This window comes from Staurois parvus, unplaced genomic scaffold, assembly GCF_062004578.1.
Source record: "Staurois parvus isolate SC_StPar_1 unplaced genomic scaffold, SC_StPar_1.0 ptg000174l, whole genome shotgun sequence".
Classification (NCBI taxonomy): Eukaryota; Metazoa; Chordata; class Amphibia; order Anura; family Ranidae; genus Staurois; species Staurois parvus.
In genome coordinates, this window is record NW_028317970.1 from 1,870,133 (window position 1) to 1,894,475 (window position 24,343).

At 45.0% G+C, this 24,343-nt stretch overlaps 1 protein-coding gene across 1 annotated transcript in view; it reads right to left on the reverse strand.

Annotated features, from left to right (window-relative positions):
* The window catches only part of LOC149462501 (uncharacterized), a 28,615-nt gene that overhangs the window by 2,469 nt on the left and 1,803 nt on the right, over positions 1-24,343 (reverse strand). The window contains exon 2 of the mRNA XM_089676836.1: positions 20,833-22,236. Within this exon, the coding sequence (XP_089532962.1) occupies positions 20,833-22,236 (1,404 nt within the window). The remainder of the gene's footprint in view (positions 1-20,832; positions 22,237-24,343) is intronic.

The window sequence follows — 24,343 nt, forward strand, 5'->3', positions numbered from 1 at the left end:
ACATCAGACAGCTTGGTCTCTGAGGAGCTTACAATTCCACCCTCAAGGGAACTAGGAAATGGCTCCTCTGATCTCCTACCAAGTCATTTCTTTATTCATGGACCTTAGACAGAGAGTGAGGAAACAACCAGAACTGTCTTTTATAGGAGGGACAGTGATGAGGGGATTATAGGACGAGGGTCCCCACCCCCTCTATCACTCATCGCCATCTTCCCAACACAAGAAGTACTGCACTTCCTTATTTAGTCCATGATTTAGTCATGAAGAACAGCGGGGCTGAGCCCCACCAGAGGTCAGAGAGTGAGGATGGGGGGAGAACAACCAAGATGAAGACTGGACTGATCCTGAAGACCACCATCATTGGGGTATTGACTCCTCCCTCATTATCACTTTCTGTTTAAGGGTCCAAAGTTGGAGGATGTTATCACATTATTATCACCATGTAAAAGTCTGTGCTCCAATCACATCATCCGATATAAAATGTCCAGCTGGGAGGAAATGGGGGGAACAAAAGAGAATCCATATTATGTGTATATATAGCAGTGGGGGGAGGGGGGAGAGCAGAAGTCAGGACTATGGAATGTACAACATAGAGTATATAGTGCAGGGGTCAGGAGTATGTAATGTACAACATAGAGTATATAGTGCAGGGGTCAGGAGTATGTAATGTACAATATAAATTATACAGTGTAAGGGTCAGGAGTATGTAATGTACAACATAGAGTATATAGTGCAGGGGTCAGGAGTATGTAATGTACAACAGAGTATATAGTGCAGGGGTCAGGAGTATGTAATGTACAACATAGAGTATATAGTGCAGGGGTCAGGAGTATGTAATGTACAAAATAGAGTATATAGTGCAGGGGTCAGGAGTATTTAATGTACAACACAGAGTATATAGTGCAGGGCTCAGGATAATGTAATGTACAACAGAGTATCTAGTGCAGGGATCGGGAGTATGTAATGTACAACATAGAATATATAGTGCAGGGGTCAGGAGTATGTAATGTACAACATAGAATATATAGTGCAGGGGTCAGGAGGATGTAATGTACAACATGGAGTATATAGTGCAGGGGTCAGGAGGATGTAATGTACAACATAGAGTGTATAGTGCAGGAGTCAGGAGTATGTAATGTACAACATAGAGTATATAGTGCAGGGGTCAGGAGTATGTAATGTACAACATAGAGTATATAGTGCAGGGGTCAGGAGGATGTAATGTACAACATAGAGTATATAGTGCAGGGGTCAGGAGGATGTAATGTACAACATAGAGTATATAGTGCAGGGGTCAGGAGGATGTAATGTACAACATAGAGTATATAGTGCAGGGGTCAGGAGTATGTAATGTACAACATAGAGTATATAGTGCAGGGGTCAGGAGGATGTAATGTACAACATAGAGTATATAGTGCAGGGGTCAGGAGTATGTAATGCACAACATGGAGTATACAGTGCAGGGGTCAGGAGTATGTAATGTACAAGTTATATAGTATAAGGGGTCAGGACTCACAGTATTAGTCTTCTGTTATCAGTGGAAGCTTAAATGTTTACTGTAGACAACATGTAGAGGTGAGCTGGGATTAAACTATCATGAAACAGGTTAGATTGGAGGTGAGAAAATCCTTGGACAGAGGGGTGGCGATGGACTTGGTATACATGGTCAAAGGGGTGGCCTTGGATCAGGTATACTTGGACAGAGGGGTGGCGGTGGACGTGGTATACTTGGACAGAGGGGTGAAGGTGGACGTGGTATACTTGGACAGAGGGGTGAAGGTGGACGTGGTATACTTGGACAGAGGGGTGACGGTGGACGTGGTATGCTTGGACAGAGGGGTGACGGTGGATGTGGTATACTTGGACAGAGGGGTGGCGGTGGACGTGGTATACATTAGCACTATGTATACGTTCCTCCACTCACTCTGATGGGAATACATTAGACCTTGTTTTCTCCCATCTTTGCACTCCCTACAACCTCACAAACACCCCCTTTCCTCTCTCTGATCACAATCTCATCACCTTCACAGTCTCCTCATCTTCAAACACCTATCCCTCCAAGCAGCCAACAATTACCTGCAGAAACCTTCAGAACTTGAACCCGGCTCCTTTCCACTCTGCAACTGACCTCCTCTATGACAGAATCTCTCCCCTGTCCTGCCCTGACCTGGCCACTGCTGTCTACAACAGTTCACTGTCATCCACACTGGACTCACTTGTTCCTCTAACAACACGAAGCATCAGGCCCCGACCATTACATCCGTGGCAGACTGACCACACCAGAAATCTTAAACGACATAGTTGTGCGTTGGAGCAATTGTGGTGTAAATCCAAATCCCAGCAAGCATTCACCTGATATAAATCTGCTTTCTTCACATACAATTCCTCCCTCCATGCTGCCAAACAAGCCGACTTTTTCACTCTTATTAATAGCTTGTCATCCAGTCCTCATCGTCTCTCCTCCACTTTTAACTCTCTACTTTCTCCACCTCCACCCAGCACCTCACTCACTGCTCATGAGATTGCAAATCATTTCAAAAACAAGATTGCGCAATTCGTAGGGGCATCACCACTGCACAGACATCCATCCAACTTAGCATACCTTATACTAAACCTCCCTCAACACTTTCCTCTTCTGACCTCGCTACTACTGAAGAGGTCACTAAGGTTTTCTCAGAAGTCCGTCTCACCACCTGCCCCCTGGATCCTGTCCCCTCACAACTAGTACGGTCACCCTCTTCTTCCATCCTATGCTCCCTCACTCACATCCTCAATCTTTCCCTCTCTACTGGTGCCTTCCCCTCCCCTCTAAAGCATGCACACATCACTCCCATACTTAACAAGCCCTCCCTGGACCCCACCAACCTGAACTACTTAAGACCCATCTCCCTGCTGCCATTTACCTCTAAACTCCTAGAACGCTTAGTCTACAATCGTCTGAGCTCCTCCCTCACCGACAACAACCTTCTTCACCCTTTACAGTCTGGCTTTCACTCACTACACTCCACTGACACCGCCCTACTAAACCTCACTAATGATCTACTAACTGCTAAAACCAATGACCACTACTCCGTACTCATCCCAACCAATGGCCACTACTCCGCACCAATCCCAACCAATGGCCACTACTCCGTACTCATCCCAACCAATGGCCACTACTCCGCACCAATCCCAACCAATGACCACTACTCCGTACTCATCCCAACCAATGGCCACTACTCTGTACTCATCCCAACCAATGGCCTCTACTTCATACTCATCCCAACCAATGGCCACTACTCCGTACTCATCCCAACCAATGACCACTACTCCGTACTCATCCCAACCAATGGCCACTACTCCATACTCATCCGAACCAATGGCCACTACTCCATACTCATCCCAACCAATGGCCACTACTCCTTACTCCTCCCAACCAATGGCCATTAGTCCATACTCCTACTACTTGACCTCTCTGCAGCTTTTGATATGGTTGACTATCCCCTCCTCCTCAAAAAACTCCACACTCTTGGCCTCAGAGACTCTGCTCTCTCCTGGTTTTCCTCCTACCTATCGCAGCGCTCCTTCAGCGTTACCTATAATGCTGCCTCTTCCTCTTCACTCTCTCTTTCTGTAGGGGTCCCTCAATGTTCTGTCCTTGGACCCCTTCTCTTCTCCATCTACACCTCCTCCCTTAGTCATTTGATAAACTACCATGGCTTTAAGTACCATCTCTATGCTGATGACACACAAATCTATCTTTCTACCCCTCACCTCACCCCTTCAGTCTCCTCCTCATCTCACCCCCTCAGTCTCCTCCTCACCTCACCCCTTCAGTCTCCTCCCCACCTCGCCCCTTCAGTCTCCTCTCGCATTACTAACCTACTAAGTTACATATCGGCATGGATGTCACTCCACTTCCTCAAACTCAATCTTTCCAAAACTGAGCTCCTAGTATTCCCCCCAGCCCGTGCCCCCTCCCCTGACTTCTCCATCAAGATCAATAACACAATCATCAGTCCCTCCCCTCATGCCAGGGTACTAGGTGTAATCCTAGACTCCCATCTGTCCTTTCACCGCCAAATCCAATCGCTGTCCAAATCATGTAGACTTTAACTCCGCAACATCTCCAAGATACGACCGTTCCTAACCTCGGAAACCACTAAGCAACTTATTCACTCCCTTGTTATATCTCGCCTTGACTATTGTAACTCCCTCCTCATTGGCCGACCTCATCGCAGGCTATCCCCTCTTCAGTCTATCATGAATGCTGCTACCAGACTCATCCATCTTACTAACCGTTCTGTCTCTGCCACCCCTCTCTGCCAATCCCTCCACTGACCTCCATTCAGTGTCCTCCATCCCTCTCTGCCAATCCCTCCACTGGCCTCCATTCAGTGTCCTCCACCCCTCTCTGCCAATCCCTCCACTGGCTTCCACTCAGTGTCCTCCACCCCTCTCTGCCAATCCCTCCACTGGCCCCCACCCCTCTCTGCCAATCCCTCTACTGGCCTCTATTCAGTGTCCTCCACTCCTCTCTGCCAATCCCTCCACTGGCCTCCATTCAGTGTCCTCCACCCCTCTCTGTCAATCCCTCCACTGGCTTCCCATTGCCCAACGGATAAAATTCAAAACACTAACAATAACATATAAAGCCATTTATAACTCTGCCCCAAATTACATCACCGATCTTATCTCTAACTATCACCCAAACCATACTCTCCGCTCCTGGCAAGACCTCCTACTCTCTAGCTCCCTTGTCTCCTCCTCCCATGCTCATCTCCAGGACTTTTCCAGAGCTTTCCCCATCCTCTGGAACTCTCTACCCCAATTTATCAGACTATCACCTACTCTGCTCACTTTTAGGCAATCTCTGAAAACCAACTCTTAAGGGAAGCCTATCCTGCCCTCAGCTAATAATGTAATCTTCTACTCCTACCAGTCCATCCCCCACAGTTACTATCTTTTGTACTACTAGCCTCTTCCTCCTAGATTGTAAGCTCCAAGTATCAGGGTCCTCCTATCCCTCTTGTATTGAACTGTATTGTTGCTGTATTGTCTCCTGTTATATTGTAAAGCGCTAAGCAAACTGTTGGCACCATAAATCCTGTATAATAATAATAGTGCAGGGGTCAGGAGTATGTAATGTACAACATAGAGTATATAGTGCAGGGGTCAGGAGTATGTAATGTACAACATAGAGTATATAGTGCAGGGGTCAGGACTATGTAATGTACAACATAGAGTACATAGTGCAGGGGTCAGGAGTATGTAATGTACAACATAGAGTATATAGTGCAGGGGTCAGGAGTATGTAATGTACTACATAGAGTACATAGTGCAGGGGTCAGGAGTATGTAATGTACAACATAGAGTACATAGTGCAGGGGTCAGGAGTATGTAATGTACAACATAGAATATATAGTGCAGGGGTCAGGAGTATGTAATATACAACATAGAGTATATAGTGCAGGGGTCAGGAGTATGTAATGTACAACATAGAGTATATAGTGCAGGGGTCAGGAGTATGTAATATACAACATAGAGTATATAGTGCAGGGGTCAGGAGTATGTAATATACAACATAGAGTATATAGTGCAGGGGTCAGGAGTATGTAATGTACAACATAGAGTATATAGTGCAGGGGTCAGGAGTATGTAATGTACAACATAGAGTATATAGTGCAGGGGTCAGGAGTATGTAATGTACAATATAAATTATATAGTGTAAGGGTCAGGACTCATAATCTTGGTATTCAGCAATCAGTGGTGGCCTAGATGTCCACATGAGACAAGTTGCAGAGGTCCCACACTGCTTCATCCCATCTCCTGAGACTGAATCCATTGTTTCTATGTGTTTATCAGATGATGGGGGATCTAGGTGGATCCTCCGTACTGCTCTCTCCTTTACAATAAAGTCTCCTCTTACCCGGTGATGTGAGGGGCGGCTGATTGTCCATCATGACGTCCTTGTAGAGATCCTTGTGTCCTTCTAAATACTCCCACTCCTCCATGGAGAAATAGACAGTGACACCCTGACACCTTATAGGAACCTGACACACACAATGATACAGTCACCATCCAGACACATCCCTTGTCTGTTACTGGAGAATGTCCCAGAATTCCCAGCACCACTCACCTCTCCTGTCAGCAGCTCTATCATCTTCTCTGTGACTTCTAGAATCTTCTGTGTCTTCTGTCTTGTAGGGATCAGGGATGGAGGTGGGGGGATGGTGATGGGATTCTGGATTCTCGAGGATCTTGTGGTCATACGATGAGGTCTTCTTGTGTCATTGTCGGTAGATTTCTTCATGACTCCTGTACAGTTCTGTATGATACAAAGAGGTGTTACCTGTCCATAATGGACAACAAGAGGAAGTACTTGGTATAGCAGAGTCCAATGTTTGGTGAAAGGATTGGTGCAAAGCTGAAGGTTTTGGTTCTGTTAGTCATGATGCCATCAGGTGGTCTGACATTGAGCTGTACAATAGAGATGGTCTGCATCCCTCACACAAGGGCGCTCAGCTCCTTACTATGGAATTTAGGAGGTTTTTGGACATGCATTTAAACTGAGAAATGGGGGCAGAGATGTCATTGTTGAGGATCATTTCTGTCCCCAGCAGGCTGAAACAAATGTGAGGTTGGTGTTGCTGAGGACGGGGCTGATGGGGTCACTTCAGTTACAGTTTCGGGTGGTAAACATAAAGCAGTAGATGGCAGTGCTTGTCTGGTCATTGCACTAATGCTCCGAGTTTAGGCAACAAGCTTTGTGAGCTGACAGCTCTTATGTCTAGGGACCACTTGGACCTTGTTGTAATTACAGAGACATGGTTCAAGGATTCAGATGACTGGGAAGTAACTATACCAGGGTATACACTATACAGGAAAGACAGAGTGGGGGGAGGGGAGGTGGAGTTGTCATATATGTCAGAAATAGCATAAGGAGAACATTAATTCAAACAACAAATGAAATACTGGAGACCCTCTGGGTCTGCCTTCCAACCAGAGAGGGATCTTCCCTTAGAATTGGTGTCATATACAGACCCCCAGGACAGACTGAAGATTAGGAGGACTTCTTGATTGATGAGATAACTCAAATGGCAATGGAGGGGAAGGTTTTCATTATGGGTGACGTCACCACGCCTGACATTAACTGGAATTCTCAAACTGCTATTACAAGCAGGAGCAGAGATGTAATGGAAGCACTGAATGGGGCTTCTCTAAAACAGTAAAAAGTCCAACCCAAGGTGATCATATTCTAGACCTAGTACTGACAAATGGGGATCAACTGTCTAATGTTGAGGTGGGAGAAAATGTGGGTTCTAGTGATCACCAATGTCTTTGGTTTGATATTAAAATAAGAACTGATAAATCAAAAACAAAAGATTTAGATTCCAAAAAGACAAATTTTGGTGAAATGGGCGAATTTCTAAAAAATGAGTTGAAAGGTTGGAGTAAAAGGACCGGAGTAAGTAATCAGTGGGCACTGTTAGAGTCTACCATCCTGGAGGCAACTAGATTATATGTCAGGCAAGTTAGTAAGAATAAACAGAAGAGAAAACTGATAAAAAAATATACAAAAGGAGGCCAAACACATTATCAGCGCTGCCAAAGCACAGAAAGAGGAGGAAATTGCTAAATCTATGAAGAAAGGAGATAAAACCTTTTTTAGGTACATTAGGGATAGAAAAATACGATGGGATCACTAAAATGAAATCTGGGCACCACACCTGTGTTGGGGGAGACCTGGATGTAGCAAACCACTTAAACAATGACTTTTGTCTTCTCAGAAGTAAATTATACTAACAATAATAAGTTGGGAAATCATATTGATTGTAATAATGATGGATCATTTTTAGGATTTCTGGAGACAGAGGCAGCAGAGGAACTGGCTCAGTTAAAGGTTAATTAATCAATGGGCCCTGATGGATCATCCCAGAGATCTCAGAGGACTTCGAGGTCTAGTTGTTGGACCAGTAACTGATCTTTTTAATCAATCTCTTCTAACAGGAGAAGTCCCCCATGACTGGCGGACAGCTAATATTGTACCGATCCACAAGAAGGGCAGCAAGGTAGAAGCCGGCAATTACAGGCCAGTGAGTCTAACATCGGTGGTAGCCAAGTTAATGGAATCACTCCTGAAAGGAAGGATCATTGATCATCTAGAAACACACAACTTGCTGGATCCAAAGCAGCATGGCTGTACGGAGGGCAGACCAGGGCATCTGATTGGGTTTGTTTACTATATCACCAATGTTTTGGACCAGGGTGGTGCTGTGGACATATAATATCTTGATTCCAGCAAGGCATGTGATACAGTTCCACATAATGATCTAATACAGAAGTTGGACAAGCTAGGACTTAGCCCTTGGGGGGTTCAGTGGATGTGCAGCTGGATAAATGATACCAGAGTGTGGTTGTAAATGGGGTTCACTCAGAACAGAGACCAGTCACTAGTGGTGTACCCCAAGGTTCTGTACTGGGAGCTGTTCTATGTAATCTATATGTAAGGGATAGAACTAAAGGGTTGTTGGGTAAGGGGATGTCTCTTTGCTGATGACACAAAGGTGTGTAATAGGGAGGATATCCCTGGAGGTGTCTGTAACATGGAACAGGATTTGGCATTGCTGGAAGATTGGTCAAAAAAGTTGAAATTGCAGTTCAATGTTTCTAAATGTAACATAATGCACCCAGGGAAAAATAATCCCTTGAGAGTGAACACTATCGGGGGTACAGAGTTGGTCAGCACTACAGAGGAAAAGGACTTGGGTACTTATTTCAGATGATTGCAAAATGAGCAAACAGTGGGGAAAGCGAATAGAATTCTAGAATGCATAACTAGAGGGGTCCATAAAGGAGGAAGGAGGTCCCAATTCCTCTATATAGATCTTTATATTACTAGAGGGGTCACCGGCGGGAGGAAGGAGGTCCTCATTCCTCTATATAGATCTGTATATCACTAGAGGGGTCACCGGCAGGAGGAAGGAGGTCCCGATTCCTCTATATAGATCTATATATCACTAGAGGGGTCACCGGCAGGAGGAAGGAGGTCCTGATTCCTCTATATAGATCTTTATATCACTAGAGGGGTCACCGGCAGGAGGAAGGAGGTCCCGATTCCTCTATATAGATCTTTATATCACTAGAGGGGTCACCGGCAGGAGGAAGGAGGTCCTGATTCCTCTATATAGATCCTATCACTAGAGGGGTCACCGGCAGGAGGAAGGAGGTCCTGATTCCTCTATATAGATCTTTATATCACTAGAGGGGTCACCAGCAGGAGGAAGGAGGTCCCGATTCCTCTATATAGATCTTTATACCACTAGAGGGGTCACCGGCAGGAGGAAGAAGGTCCTGATTCCTCTATATAGATCTTTATATCACTAGAGGGGTCACCAGCAGGAGGAAGGAGGTCCTGATTCCTCTATATAGATCTTTATATCACTAGAGGGGTCACCGGCAGGAGGAAGGAGGTCCTGATTCCTCTATATAGATCTTTATATCACTAGAGGGGTCACCGGCAGGAGGAAGGAGGTCCCGATTCCTCTATATAGATCTTTATATCACTAGAGGGGTCACCGGCAGGAGGAAGGAGGTCCCGATTCCTCTATATAGATCTTTATATCACTAGAGGGGTCACCGGCAGGAGGAAGGAGGTCCCGATTCCTCTATATAGATCTTTATATCACTAGAGGGGTCACCGGCAGGAGGAAGGAGGTCCTGATTCCTCTATATAGATCCTATCAATAGAGGGGTCACCGGCAGGAGGAAGGAGGTCCTGATTCCTCTATATAGATCTTTATATCACTAGAGGGGTCACCGGCAGGAGGTCCCGATTCCGCTATATAGATCTTTATATCACTAGAGGGGTCCCCAGCAGGATGAAGGAGGTCCCGATTCCTCTATATAGATCTTTATATCACTAGAGGGGTCACCGGCAGGAGGAAGGAGGTCCTGATTCCTCTATATAGATCCTATCAATAGAGGGGTCACCGGCAGGAGGAAGGAGGTCCTGATTCCTCTATATAGATCTTTATATCACTAGAGGGGTCACCGGCAGGAGGTCCCGATTCCGCTATATAGATCTTTATATCACTAGAGGGGTCCCCAGCAGGATGAAGGAGGTCCTGATTCCCCTATATACAGTAGATCTTTAGTTGGACCTCATGTAGAATACTGTGTCCAGCTCTGGAGACCTCACTTACATGAAGATATTGATAAGATAGAACGAGTCCAGAGACGGGGAACAAAAATGGTGAAAGGTCTGGGGGGGATAGAACATATCAGGAGAGACTTCAGGAACGTAACATGTCCAGTCTGGAGGAGAGAAGGGAAATGGGAGACATGACTGATACTGTTAAATACATGAAGGGGGTGAATAAGGTTCAGGAGGACAGGATTTTCAACATGAAACCAAAATGAAGAACACGGGACATGACCTCCAACTAACTGGAGGAAAGTTCACAACTAATCTCAGAAAGTATTATTTTACTGACAGAGTAGTTGATGCTTGGAGTGAACTTCCAGCAGAGGTAGTGAGCCAGTCAACAGCAAATATCATCAAACATGCTTGGGACAAACATAGATCTATACTCAGACAAAAAACAAAATAAAAACCAAGTCCAAAACATATATATAGATCAAATGTGCTTTAATATCAACCTGAAATCCAACCAGCTCTCCTCTGCAAGTACTTTACTGGCTCCTCCTCCCATTCCCCATCAGGAATCCATGTCCCTGAGGAAGTCACATGATTCATTATGTAAGGAAGAAAGTGTGATGACATCATTTCCGGTCAGGCGGCCGCCATCTTGGTACACCTGTTCCTGTGTATGTTATTACCAATGCTTGTATGGGTCTGCTGGCCCGATTTTGAGTATTCTATACCCAGTTTTTATACATTAAACATGAAGTATTACACTATGAGATGTCCTCTGATTTTTGTTGAACACGGATTTCTGATGAGGAATTGGAGGAGCCAGTAAAGTACTTACAGAGGAGAGCTGGTTGGATTTTGGGTTGATATTAAAGCACATTTTACATATATTCCGAGATGAAAATGGGAGGGGAGCGTGCACGCTCGCTGGTGGAGGATTCTTCCAAGTCACATGTGGAATATCTGCTGATATGAAGACTTTTCTGCATTACAGATCTTGATTTTTCCTGCATTTACAGACATTTATTCACAGACTGTCACTGTGTTGAGGGCTCAGCCGGGTGTTTAATGGAATATTATTATCTTTATATTTTGTGTGCTTTGTTATATATATTGTTATTTATGCCTTGATATATATATTACTCAGACTATTTGCACATTTGTTGAAGCTGCACTCATTGGTTTGCTCACATTTGGTGTTGCCTAGCAGGACATCCATTGTTTTTGGATCTTTTCCTTCCCTTGTGTTTGGTGATTCTCTAGGTATGCACTTCTATCACCTTAGTTAGGGGCTCTGTCAGGTGTTTACTTTATGGTTAGCTTTAGTGAGTAGCGCAGCACTATTTATCTCCATTTATTTTGTAGTGTTGTGGGAACGCAGTTTGTTGTTTGCAGACACTCTTAGTTCATCATATTAGGTTTGGCAGCACAAGAGGATTTTTTCTTTATTTAACCCCTTCATTACACTCACCTCTCCAGTCAGCAGGCTGAGGATCTCCAGGGTGAGCTTCAATATCGTCTCATTCCGGGGAAATTCCTTCCTTACAATCTTCCTGAAAGTCTGCTGATTGTCCATCATGACGTCCTTGTAGAGATCCTTGTGTCCTTCTAAATACTCCCACTCCTCCATGGAGAAATAGACAGTGACACCCTGACACCTTATAGGAACCTGACACACACAATGATACAGTCACCATCCAGACACATCCCTTGTCTGTTACTGGAGAATGTCCCAGAATTCCCGGCACCGCTCACCTCTCCTGTCAGCAGCTCCATCATCTTCTTGGTGACTTCTAGAATCTTCTGCATGTTGTGTCTCTCAGGGTTTAGGGAGTCACATGGAGGCACTGTGATGGTCATATGATCACCTGACTTCAGAAGAGGAAATCTCTGTATTGAGGAACCAATAGGAATATCATGTTAGACTCCCAGAATCCTCCTCACCTCTCCGGTCAGGTCTGTGTTTTATTAATAGAGTTGAGAGAGATGTCATGTGGCCTCCCAGAATCCTCCTCACCTCTCCGGTCAGGTTTGTGTTTTATTAATAGAGATAAGTGATGTCATGTGACCTCCCAGAATCCTCCTCACCTCTCCGGTCAGGTCTGTGTTTTATTAATAGAGATGAGAGTGATGTCATGTGACCTCCCAGAATCCTCCTCACCTCTCCGGTCAGGTTTGTGTTTTATTAATAGAGATGAGAGTGATGTCATGTGACCTCCCAGAATCCTCCTCACCTCTCCGGTCAGGTCTGTGTTTTATTAATAGAGATGAGAGTGATGTCATGTGACCTCCCAGAATCCTCCTCACCTCTCCGGTCAGCAGGTAGATGATCTCCAGGGTGAGGTTTAGTATCTTCTCAGTCATGTGACTCCGGTCCTCCTCCATCCTCATTGGTGCCATCATGTGATCTATACAGGTCTCCTTGTAGACGGATAACTTTGGGAAATGAAAGTAAGAATGATTTGGATGGTATTGGTCACACAATAATAGGATGTGGATGTGAGGGGGAATAGGAGGGTTGCTGGACATTGAAGAACTACTCCCCCCATGGGAAGACATTTAATCTGAACTGTTTAGTATTTGCTACATCTTTGAGGTCCCGGGACCCTCTTGTCCTGCCAGATCAGAAATCCCCTTTTCTCTGTTGGGTTTGTTTGGTCTCTGAACTGGTTTTCATGAGTTTTAGATCTGCAGACAAGGAATGATAAATACGATCCTTCCTATGACTTGTTTGCTCTGAGGCAGTGCTGTGAGGTCAATGTCGGCTCATCATGATGTCCAGGAAGGGGAACTTGCTGACTTTTGGCCGGATTTGCTGACTTTAATAGCCAGAACTCTGACTGCAAGGCTCCAATCTCTAGCAGCCTGCTGACTGACAGGAGTGATGTCACTGTCACTCTCTGCAATAAGAGAAGATATTGGATTGGATAGCAGGAGGATGCTACTGGTGTAATAGAGAGCTCTGGGGGAGGAGTCTGTTCTCTTCCCTCCAATGACAGCCCATCATGGGTAGGAAGAGAACATAAGGGAAGGGTTAGTTCTCTTCATTGCCAAGTATACTGTGATATCCAGGACATTGTACAGAGTGGTGGTGGGTTCCTGGGGCTCTGAATTCCAGCACCGGGCACTGCCAGAGCCTGTGTCATGGGAGGTATTGGAGTGTCTCCTGAAGATGTTCAGCACTGACCCCTGACTACCTTTTAGTCAATAATGCACCAACAGACCTCCTCTAAGAACAAGTACCCACCAAGGGGGGAAGGATTGTCCTTCTTCATTCCACTTGGTATACTGGAAAATAATGAGATGGTAAGAAGGTGAAGGTTGTCTTCCTTTCCTGATAGGAGTTCTGTAAGGAGGTCTGGAAGTAAATACAGCAATGTAAGGGGCTCTATGCTCCATACTCCTGACCCCGGCACTCCATCATTGTGTTGGCTGCATAGTGTAATGATTGCCCATTGGCTGCCTGTGTAGTGTCATCATTGCCCTTTGTAGGCCATGTATGGTCAGGATGGTCCTTGTCTTGTCTATTTATTGTCAGTGCTGTTTGTTTAGAGGACCATATTACTAGAATTTATCTCCACAATGAGGAGAATGTTCCGGCCCCGGAAGTGGGGGAATGTTCTGCCCCTGAAGGGGTTCATCTGGGTTCCCACACTATATATGTGTGTATCATCATCTGCTGGAGATAAAAGACGTCACAGTGACTATGGAGGAAGAGGACGGACATGACTATGGAGGAAGAGGACGGACGTGACTATGGAGGAAGGGGACGGACGTGACTATGGAAGAAGAGGACAGACATGATGGGGGGTTACTGGGTGTAAATAGGAAATAACAACTTATTACCTCCTCTGCTGCCACGTCCACAAATGTCTCCGATCTGCCTCCTCCCAACTCACCTCTCGGAATGTCCTGCCTGTACCTGACATCACTTCCTGTCTGAACCTGACATCACTTCCTGTCTGTATTCCATGGAGACTTCCTGTCTGGGGAGAAATGAGATCACCATCTTGTGGATTTCATAGGAACTGCAGCCCCAAGAAACATCCCTAATAACCATTCCTGCATTGTATCTACCTTACAGAGATACCAGGAAAGTTCAAAAAGAACTAAAAAAGTAAGAAACAATAAACCTAACTCTTATGCAACCAACTGTTTATATAATATATTTTACTACAGATAGAAAAGTCTTAAAGACACAGAACACAAGATAAAAACAAAATACATAATAAAACAGAAACCTTCAAAACAGATCTTTTTGGGTAAAATATGCAAAAATTCATCCTAAAGTATAAAAATAAATATCAATCCACTGATAATGAAGATGTTAGACATAAATGACAAGGATGTAATGGTCACAGAGGAATGGTGGTGGAGATCTCTCACAGTAAGAACACTTCCTTGAATGGTTCTATAAATAAAGAATGAATCCTGGAGGGAATAAAGCTGTAAAGCAATAAATAATATATAAACTGGGCCATCCACTTCATCCATAAAGACATTGTGATTGAAGATCTTCTAGATCACATAGAAGGAGGACTCATCCATGATTTCATACATTTGTTTGGAAGGATAGAACAATCCTCAGAAGGGAACATGTAGGATGACAGGAAAGGCTCCTGACTGGTGAGATCCTCCAAACATAATGATGACATCCATGAACTGGAGCGAGCTCGTTGGGGTGATAAAGCCAATCTGGAAACACTGTGTAGACGTTCTCCAAGAACTCAGCACACTCCAGGTGTGGAGAAAGTCTCCAGGTGGGTTTAGCCTGTCATTTATCATAGATACAAACACACTGTAACCGGGATGGATCACTATGCCATTTGCTCTCTTTTTTAGTCTGCTGGCATAGCTGTGTCCAAATTCGATAGATCTGTACCTATGATCCGCTGAGCTTTATTTCTCCTCCCGAGACCGACACTTCCTATCCTCCATCCTACAGCCATCATACTACACTGCAGTGTGGATGGGAAGAATACTCTCCATGGTGCAATGATAGAAACTGACCAGAATTCCTGGACACCAAAACACCAATCATATGAATGTGGAACTCTTTGTGCAATCCTCTTTGGTGCAATGCCTTTTTTTTTTTACACAAGTTTTCTTTTTTACACAAAATTGACACTTAAATGATATATTTCTCACACAAGCCATGGGTATATGTGGAATTACACCCCGAAATGCATTCCGCTACTTCTACCGAGTATGAGAATACCATGTGTGAGACTTTTTGGGAGCCTAGCCACATACAGGAGCCTGAAATCCAATGACCACTTTGAAAGCCTGAAGGTGTGTAGCTTCCTCATTTCACTTCCTCACTACCTATCACAGTTTTGGAGGCCCTGAAATACCAGGATAGCACCCCCCCAAATCACAGGTCTGATATACAGATCTGACCCCATATCTGGCATGCTTGCTGGTGAGAAATTGTTTGAATGCAAGGTGGCCAGAAAAATTAATGAAGGACTCATCAAAGCAGATGTTTTGCTGAGGTGTATAGACATCTGCACATTTTTGGTTAAGGGGATTTACAAGGGGATGAATTTTGTGGAGCCAATCAAATTCAGAGTCACCCCGAGGATGACAGAGTGTATTGTCATTGAAATGCATAAATTGCACTATATACGAATATCTATGCCTGGCCATGGCAGCAGAGAACACGGCATATGATGAATTGGATTTGTGGACCAATACAACTGCAAATCATTTTTTTTAGTAATGCCCATGTTGAGGGTTAGGCGCAAAAAAACCTTAAATTCAGAAGCCGTAATGGGTTTTCATGTAACTGGTCTGGCAAGGTTTGAATTTGGGTTGGTGGCGATAAACTGTTGTGCATGTAAATTGCTTTGATACAGATCCTCCGTGAAATACAGCTCCAAAAAATCAAGGGGAGGAGTTAAATTTGCTGTTTCCACCTGAATTTCAGGTTGGGAAGTGAATGGGGGAAGTACGGGTCCTGCAGAATTTGTGGGCTGCCAATCGGGATTTGCAAGCACATCTGGAAGGACACTAGCGGCTCTACAGTCCTGTGTGCGAATTCTTGGTGGTTGCTGGACAATACTTGTACTCACCACCGCACCAGCTTGTACTGCACTTATGGGACTCACCATGTCACCAAGTGATACTGCAGTGCTGGTATGTGAAAGACCAGGATGTACTAGGCAGCTGGTGATCGCCAGTTCACCAAAAGGTAGTGCGGCACTAGTACTGGCACTCTGCTGCATATGAGAGTCATCATGCAATTGTATCACCTCATCACCCTGGGAATGGGGTCGGGTACGCCTGACCTTAGCAGGGACCTCTTCTCCATTGTCTGAGCGATCTGTCAGGGTACCACTGCTGTCTACAGGTTCATTTTCTCATTGTGTCAGTGAGGTTTCCCCTTCACTCTCACCTGACATGCTCAGAATCCTGTAGGCCTCTTCACTAGAGTACCTTTCGTTGGACATTTTGGCCACTAAATTTATAGGTAGCTAGCGCGACTCCCTGGAAAAAGAGCACCTGGCTGTCAGGGACTGCTTGAACTGCTACAAAAAAACTGGCTTGCAAGTACTAACAGAGACCAGGCCTGATTCTGCCAACACTGCGGTTTTGTGTGCAATGTATCAAGTGACAGTTACCTACTGACACTGAACTTGCTTGGGGAGAAGGGAGGGTAAGCGTAGGGGCTAAACGCAGGTGCTGGCAGGTGCCGGGACTGATCCCGCTAACACTGCATTTTTGGGGACACTATACTATTGATAATGCTGGTATAGTGCTGATCTGATCAAAGATATTGATCCGTTCAGACACTATACTAGCAATGGAGGTTTATTGTGTATGGGCGTCTTCCTGGAAATCAAGGGGTTAAATGTGATGACTGGTGTACTGACGGGAAATCTGACGCCATCTGGGAGGGATGCTAACTGACACTAATGCTATCTGAAGTCGCCGGCAACACTGATCAGCAAAAAATCTGTACACTGTACTAATGACACTGGTGACAGGGCAGCGAAGGGGTTAACTGAGGACAATCAAGGGGTTAAATGTGTCCTAAATGTGGTTTTACTGTGTGTGTGTAGTGCGTGGATATGCTTTCTTCTCTCTCTGGGACAGAATGCGCTCAGAGAGAGAAGATGTCATCATTTCCTGTATCTGTGTAATGGAAACAAAGGTACAGGAAGATCTCTGATAAAACAGCGATCGATCATCAGATCCGAACATCACTGGCCTGAACATGATGATTGATCAGTCAGGAACTGAATCACAGCAATGGCATGTTGGTGCATGCACACACACCCCCATCCCACCGTCACCGTGGGAGCATGAACCACATATATACACGATTTTGCACAGGGAGTCCGCCCTGTAGCAGTATTTCTATTATAGGGGGGACTTAAAGCCGTTAAGGAAAGCTCGGCGCTGTATTTTTATTGATTAACATTTTTGCACATTTATATGAGTATGTTCAGGTGTGGGCAGCATTTTTTCAGTTGAATTCAGTTAAGTTGGTTTATTGATTGTTGATCACCTTTTTTAGCTGCTTGTGGGAATACTTTGTATTATTTGTGCTCCTCTTCACTAGTGTACCTTTCCAGTTCCTGTGTTTATAAATATGGACACAGAATGATCTCTGATTCTGTACAGGTGATCAGCAGGTCCAGGTGATCAATAGGTACAGGCCAGAAATCATTGGCCTGGACCTGATAATCGGCTTGTGCTGTACCAAGTGACAGCACAGTCAGGATAGTGGGCTCTTGCATACATGTACTGTATATGCTCTGGCGAAGCGGGACGGCCCTGCCGCAGTATAAGTGTGGTGGTCGGTCCTGAACTGGGTAAAGTCAGATTGTTTGCTGATGATCTTTCACTTACTTTGGTCCAACCCAACACCTCCCTGCCAGTCCTATTCTCTGTACTCCATACATTTCCCTTTCCTCTGTAAAACAGAATGATAGTTTCCTTGGCCCACCTCCTACCTGGATTATTTGGGCATTCATCTCCCTCCCTCCTACAACACACTCCATGAGGCCAACTACATCCCCACTTTCAAATACTTGAGAGTCCTACTTCTGTCCTGGACTCATCTTCACCTCTCCTGGATAGGGAGGATCAGTGATGGAAAATTGGCAATTTGATCAAAACTCCTTTACTTATTCCGTACTCTTCCCCATCCCCACCCCCACCGATCCCCATCTCCTCCTATACTCTGATTTTTTTTTAAATCAGGTCTTGTGATTCAACTGAGCAGACAAAGGGCCACGAATCCCAAGACATGCTATGTATATACATAAGGAACAAGGAGGTTTGGGTGTTCCAAATGTTACTAAATATTTCTTGGTGCCCAGATTACCCCACTAACCCCCCTTTACACCACAATACATGGCTCCTTATGGGCTGACTTAGAAGCATTGCTCTGTTCTCTCTTCTCACCATTCACTCCCATGGAGTCCTTCTAAATCCAGACCTACGTCTATCAGCCTCCTGATGGGTCACACACTCTGCACCTGGAACTCTGATAAATATTCCAGCAACTTCATATCCCCTCACTTGCCTCTCTGTCCTCTTTTGGGAGATCCTAAAAAGCTTCTCAAATGGTTACAAACATTATTAACCTGCCACCTTCCCAGGAACCCTTGGTACATCTTATGGCATTTAAACCCCCCAGACCTCACAAGTTACCAATTTAAATTGGCTATAAATGTTCTACTAGCAGCAAAACAGAGACTTGGAAACAAGAGCTTGGCCCCCTCGTGGAAGTCCATCTTAGCAAAGATGTCATCTAAGAAAGATGTCTATTAAGAAATTCTTAGAAACCTGGGCCCTGTGTATACATTACACTCACCCCCCCATGTCCCCTGACACCTACACACTGCTATAGGCATTGAGGCCCCAGGTTTCTGGTAAGAGGGTCCCCGATGTCCTCCATCTGTTCTTCATCTTACCATCTTGTTCTATTTCCTTCCCTCTTCCTTTTCTCTCGGCCCCCTGACCTGGGAGGCCTTGGTTACTGGGTATCTTGCCTATCCTCTGTGCAGGACCCGACTCTCACACCCAGTCCAAGAGTGTCTCCCGAATTATGGCTAACTCAAGATTTCCCCTCCCCCTCATTTTATTCTCTTCTCCTTCCCTAATTATCCTCTTGTTGTCATTCTTACAATGTGTATCATTACTGTAAACCCGATCTTGTAACACGCCGCGCTCATTGATCTTTATATCCATCACTTGTATTCTCTTGTATGATTTACGGATGCACGCTGGAATTGTTTTCATGGGTTGGTTACTTCTGAACATTTGTACGAGTTGCACAATGTATCCTACAAAACTTCAATAATAAAAACTTACTGCAAGTGAAAGTTAGTTGGACAAATGTGAGGAGCATTTCCCCCGCCGAGATACATTGTGGCCATCATTTATTTTACACAATGATTTCCTATGATGGTCAGCTCCATCTAGTGGCCTCAATGCAGTATTTTCCTGAAATCCCTCTGTGATATGGGGGTTTGTTAGCTCCTGTGGTAGATGTTTGTAAGTGAGTCCACGTCAGACAAGACTTGCGGTTTATCGGCACGGCAGCCCACTTTTATTAAGAAGGAAAATGAAAGTCTTTACACCATAAGGTTTCCCACGCAGGGGATTGTCAAGCTTTGTCAATACATCAGATAACTGAAAATGTGAGCTCACCTGGCTACACTTCAGCAGCACCACTGATCTTTACACTGGTCCCCCAGACTAGGACTTCTTCAGGATTACTCAGCCTTGGTTACAGCACCTCACTACACAGGTCCACTCCTGGCCTCTACATAGGGTTCCCCACCCCCCTCAAGCTTGATCTCTCCTCCATTGACTTCTGGACTCCCTCCAGCCCCCTGGACTCACAATCCACTTCAGGTCCCCCAGAGTCTTGGAACTGTCCTGACTTTCCCAGTCCTTGGGCAAGGAATCCCACCTCACAAGGGATGCAGTCTCCAGCAGGAACCCCCAGCTCTCCTGACAGGGTCCTGTCTCCAAATGGCAGAAGGCCTGGCCTATAAGGATCCTGCCCACCTATGTACTCACACAGGCTGCAGGCATCTAGCAAAGCCTGGACATGGGACAGACGGTCTTGTCCCCACCAAGAATCTCTGGAACCTTCAAGCTCCAAGTCCCGACCCGGAACTACCAAATCCATTGACAACCTAGAACACAGTTTTCTCTGCTCACAAAATACATGTTGGAGCTTCTCAAACAGCAGCCAGGAGGACCCTGTGTCATTGTCACGGTGGCAGGACTTCACACTTCCACACCTCCATCAGACCTCCAAGTGTTTGTGAGAGCTTTCGCTAGAACATTGACTCCATTTTTATTCTTCTCTTATCAATGGCCAACCCGGTCCCACACTTCATCCATGTCTTTGGGGGCCTCTCATCTCCTTATCAACTGTTTCTTCCATGATGAATATCAGCCATGGAGTATATCTGAGGTGTATATCAGGGTGTGCTTCTTCCCCACATGAGAGCTGGGATGTCCAGCAACATTCATCTAGAAGACATTTCCCACACTCAAGGCACTAATATACCTCCAGGGTTGTGTGGGACCCCTGATGTACAGAAAGACAGGACTTCAGTGAGGAACATTTCCCTCACTCAGGACAGGAAAATGGTTTCTCCCCGTGTGAGACCTCTGCTGTCTGTAAACACTGGACTTGTCTGAAAAACATTTCCCTCACTTAGGACAGGAAAGTGGCTTCTTCCCCGTGTGAGATCTCTGATGTCTGTAAAAACTGGACTTGTCTGAAAAACATTTCCCACACTCAGGACAGGAATACGGCTTTTCCCCTGTGTGACATCTCTGATGTATAACAAGTCCTGATTTGTATACAAAACATTTTCCGCACTCAGGACAGGAAAGTGGCTTCTCCCCAGCGTGAGATCTCTGATGTCTGTAAAGAATAGACTTGTCTGAAAAACATTTCCCGCACTCAGGACAGGAATACGGCTTTTCCCCTGTGTGACCTCTTTGATGTACAACAAGTTTTGATTTTTGTACAAAACATTTCCCACACTCAGAGCAGGAATATGGCTTCATTCCCTTGTGCAGTCTCTGATGATTATAAATACTAGACTTAGCTGAAAAACATTTCCCGCACTCAGGACATGAGTATGGTTTTTCACCCGTGTGAGACCTCTGATGTTTGACAAGATCTGATTTTTGTACAAAACATTTCCCACACTCAGAACAGGAAAATGGCATCTTCCCCGTGTGAGATCTCTGATGTCTGCAAAGACTGGACTGCTGTGAAAAACATTTCCCGCACTCAAGACAAGAAAACGGATTCTCCCCTGTGTGCATTCTCAGATGTTTGTGAAGACTGGACTTCAGTGAAAAACATTTCCCACACTCAGAACAGGAAAACGGCGTCTCCCCAGTGTGCATTCTCCCATGGTTGTGAAGACTGGACTTCACTGAAAAACATTTCCCACACTCAAAACAGGAAAATGGCTTTTCCCTTGTGTGAGATCTCAGATGTTTGTGAAGATTGGAATTCTCTGAAAAACATCTCCCGCACTCAGGACATGAATATGGCTTCTCTCCTGTGTGAGATCTCTGATGTGTGGAAAGATTGGACTTAGCTGAAAAACATTTCCCACACTCAGGGCAAGAATGTGGCTTCTCTCCTGTGTGAGATCTTTTATGATCATCAAGTTTGGATTTATAATGGAAACATTTCCCGCACTCAGGACAGGAATATGGCTTCTCAGCTGTGTGAAGCCTTTGGTGTGTTTTAAGATTAGACTTTTGTGAAAAACATTTTCCGCACACATGACAGAAATATGGTTTTTCACCTGTGTGAGATCTTTTATGCTCATTAAGATGGAATTTAGAAGGGAAACATTTCCCGCACTCTGTACAGGAGAAGCTCTTCCCTGTTGGAAGGCCGGCCCGGTCCCGCACAGTCTGAGGTTCCTCAGGATAAGGGGAATCCGATGGTCCATCTACACTGGGTGGTGCCGGATGGACATTGGAGGGAGCCGGGTTTTCTCCTGGACTATACTGTGTGATGTCCTCATCTTCTACTTTCCAGTCTGGAGACAAAGTGAGACAATCCTCGGAGGTTTTCCTCATCTCCCGGCCATGGACTAAAATACAAAGACAAGAGGATTACTATACAGGAGCTGATTGGTTCCCCCAAACCAGGACTCCACCCACATCAGGCAGCTTGGTCTCTGAGGAGCTTACAATTCCACCCTCAAGGGAACTAGGAAATGGCTCCTCTGATCTCCTACCAGGTCATTTCTTTATTCATGGACCTTAGTCAGAGAGTGAGGAAACAACCAGAACTGTCTTTTATAGGAGGGACAGTGATGAGGGGATTATAGGACGAGGGTCCCCACCCCCTCTATCACTCATCACCATCTTCCCAACACAAGAAGTACTGCACTTCCTTATTTAGTCCATGATTTAGTCATGAAGAACAGCGGGGCTGAGCCCCACCAGAGGTTAGAGAGTGAGGATGGGGGGAGAACAACCAAGATGAAGACTGGACTGATCCTGAAGACCACCATCATTGGGGTATTGACTCCTCCCTCATTATCACTTTCTGTTTAAGGGTCCAAAGTTGGAGGATGTTATCACATTATTATCACCATGTAAAAGTCTGTGCTCCAATCACATCATCTGATATAAAATGTCCAGCTGGGAGGAAATGGGAGCAAAAGAAGTAATGCCTATGTAATGTACAACTTATTATATCGGAAACAAAAGTTAGGTCTATACAGTCAGATAATGTAATGTACAAAACAGAGTACATAGTGCAGGGGTCAGGAGTATGTAATGTACAACATAAAGTATATAGTGCAGGGGTCAGGAGTATGTAATGTACAACATGGAGTATATAGTGCAGGGGTCAGGAGTATGTAATGTACAACATGGAGTATATAGTGCAGGGGTCAGGAGTATGTAATGTACAACATGGAGTATATAGTGCAGGGGTCAGGAGTATGTAATGTACAACATAGAGTATATAGTGCAGGGGTCAGGAATATGTAATGTACAACATAGAGTATATAGTGCAGGGGTCAGGAGTATGTAATGTACAACAGAGTATATAGTGCAGGGGTCAGGAGTATGTAATGTACAACATAAAGTATATAGTGCAGGGGTCAGGAGTATGTAATGTACAACATAGAGTATATAGTGCAGGGGTCAGGAGTATGTAATGTACAACATAGAGTATATAGTGCAGGGGTCAGGAGTATGTAATGTACAACATAGAGTATATAGTGCAGGGGTCAGGAGTATGTATTGTACAACATATAGTATATAGTGCAGGGGTCAGGAGTATGTAATGTACAACAGAGTATATAGTGCAGGGGTCAGGAGTATGTAATGTACAATATAAATTATACAGTGTAAGGGTCAGGACTCATAATATTGGTATTCAGTAATCAGTGGAAGATTAAATGTTTACTGTAGACAAGTTGCAGAGATCCCACACCGCTGCCTCCCATCTCCTGAGACTGCACTCAGTGACTTGGGTCTGAGACACTACAGACATATCCCTCCACCCGGCACAGCCAGCAGATAACAGAGAAGGTCCCCTGGAAGAGTCAGGCACAAGGCAGGAGACCCCAGTCACATGTCCTGGGTGCCTACATTATGCAATGCTTAGAGTAAAAATCTACATTTTGCTGGCAGCTGATCCCCAGAACCTCCATAAATCCAGTCTAGAGACATAAATTGTGTCTGCAGCACAGAGAAGGAAGATTATCCGAGAGAAATCCAGGAATACAGGACGGGGAACACAGCTCAGGAAAGTGACCAGGGGATTACAGGCTGATATCACCCAGTCCCCGCCCTACTCTGGACCAATCAGTGAGCAGTATGGGTGGAGGAATGGATTTAGTGTTCATGACCCACCTGTGCTGATCTCTGTAGGAGTGTCCTCCTCTATAAATGTCCCCGTTATTCCATCCTCCTCCATAGACTGCTGATCATCCCTCACATACGCCTCTTCTTCTTCTGCTTTCACCTCAACTTTTATATCAATCAGATCTTCAACCTAAAACAAAATAATTTTAGAAGAGTTCATCTGTAAAACATGAATTCCAATATTGTGGCATCACATAAAAAAATCACTTCTATGAGTCCATGTTCTGAATGCTCCATCCCACCAACCTTGTAATAGTGAGGGATGGTGTGACCTTCCTGTGTGGAATCCCGGGAATACAGAGGACGGGGACATCT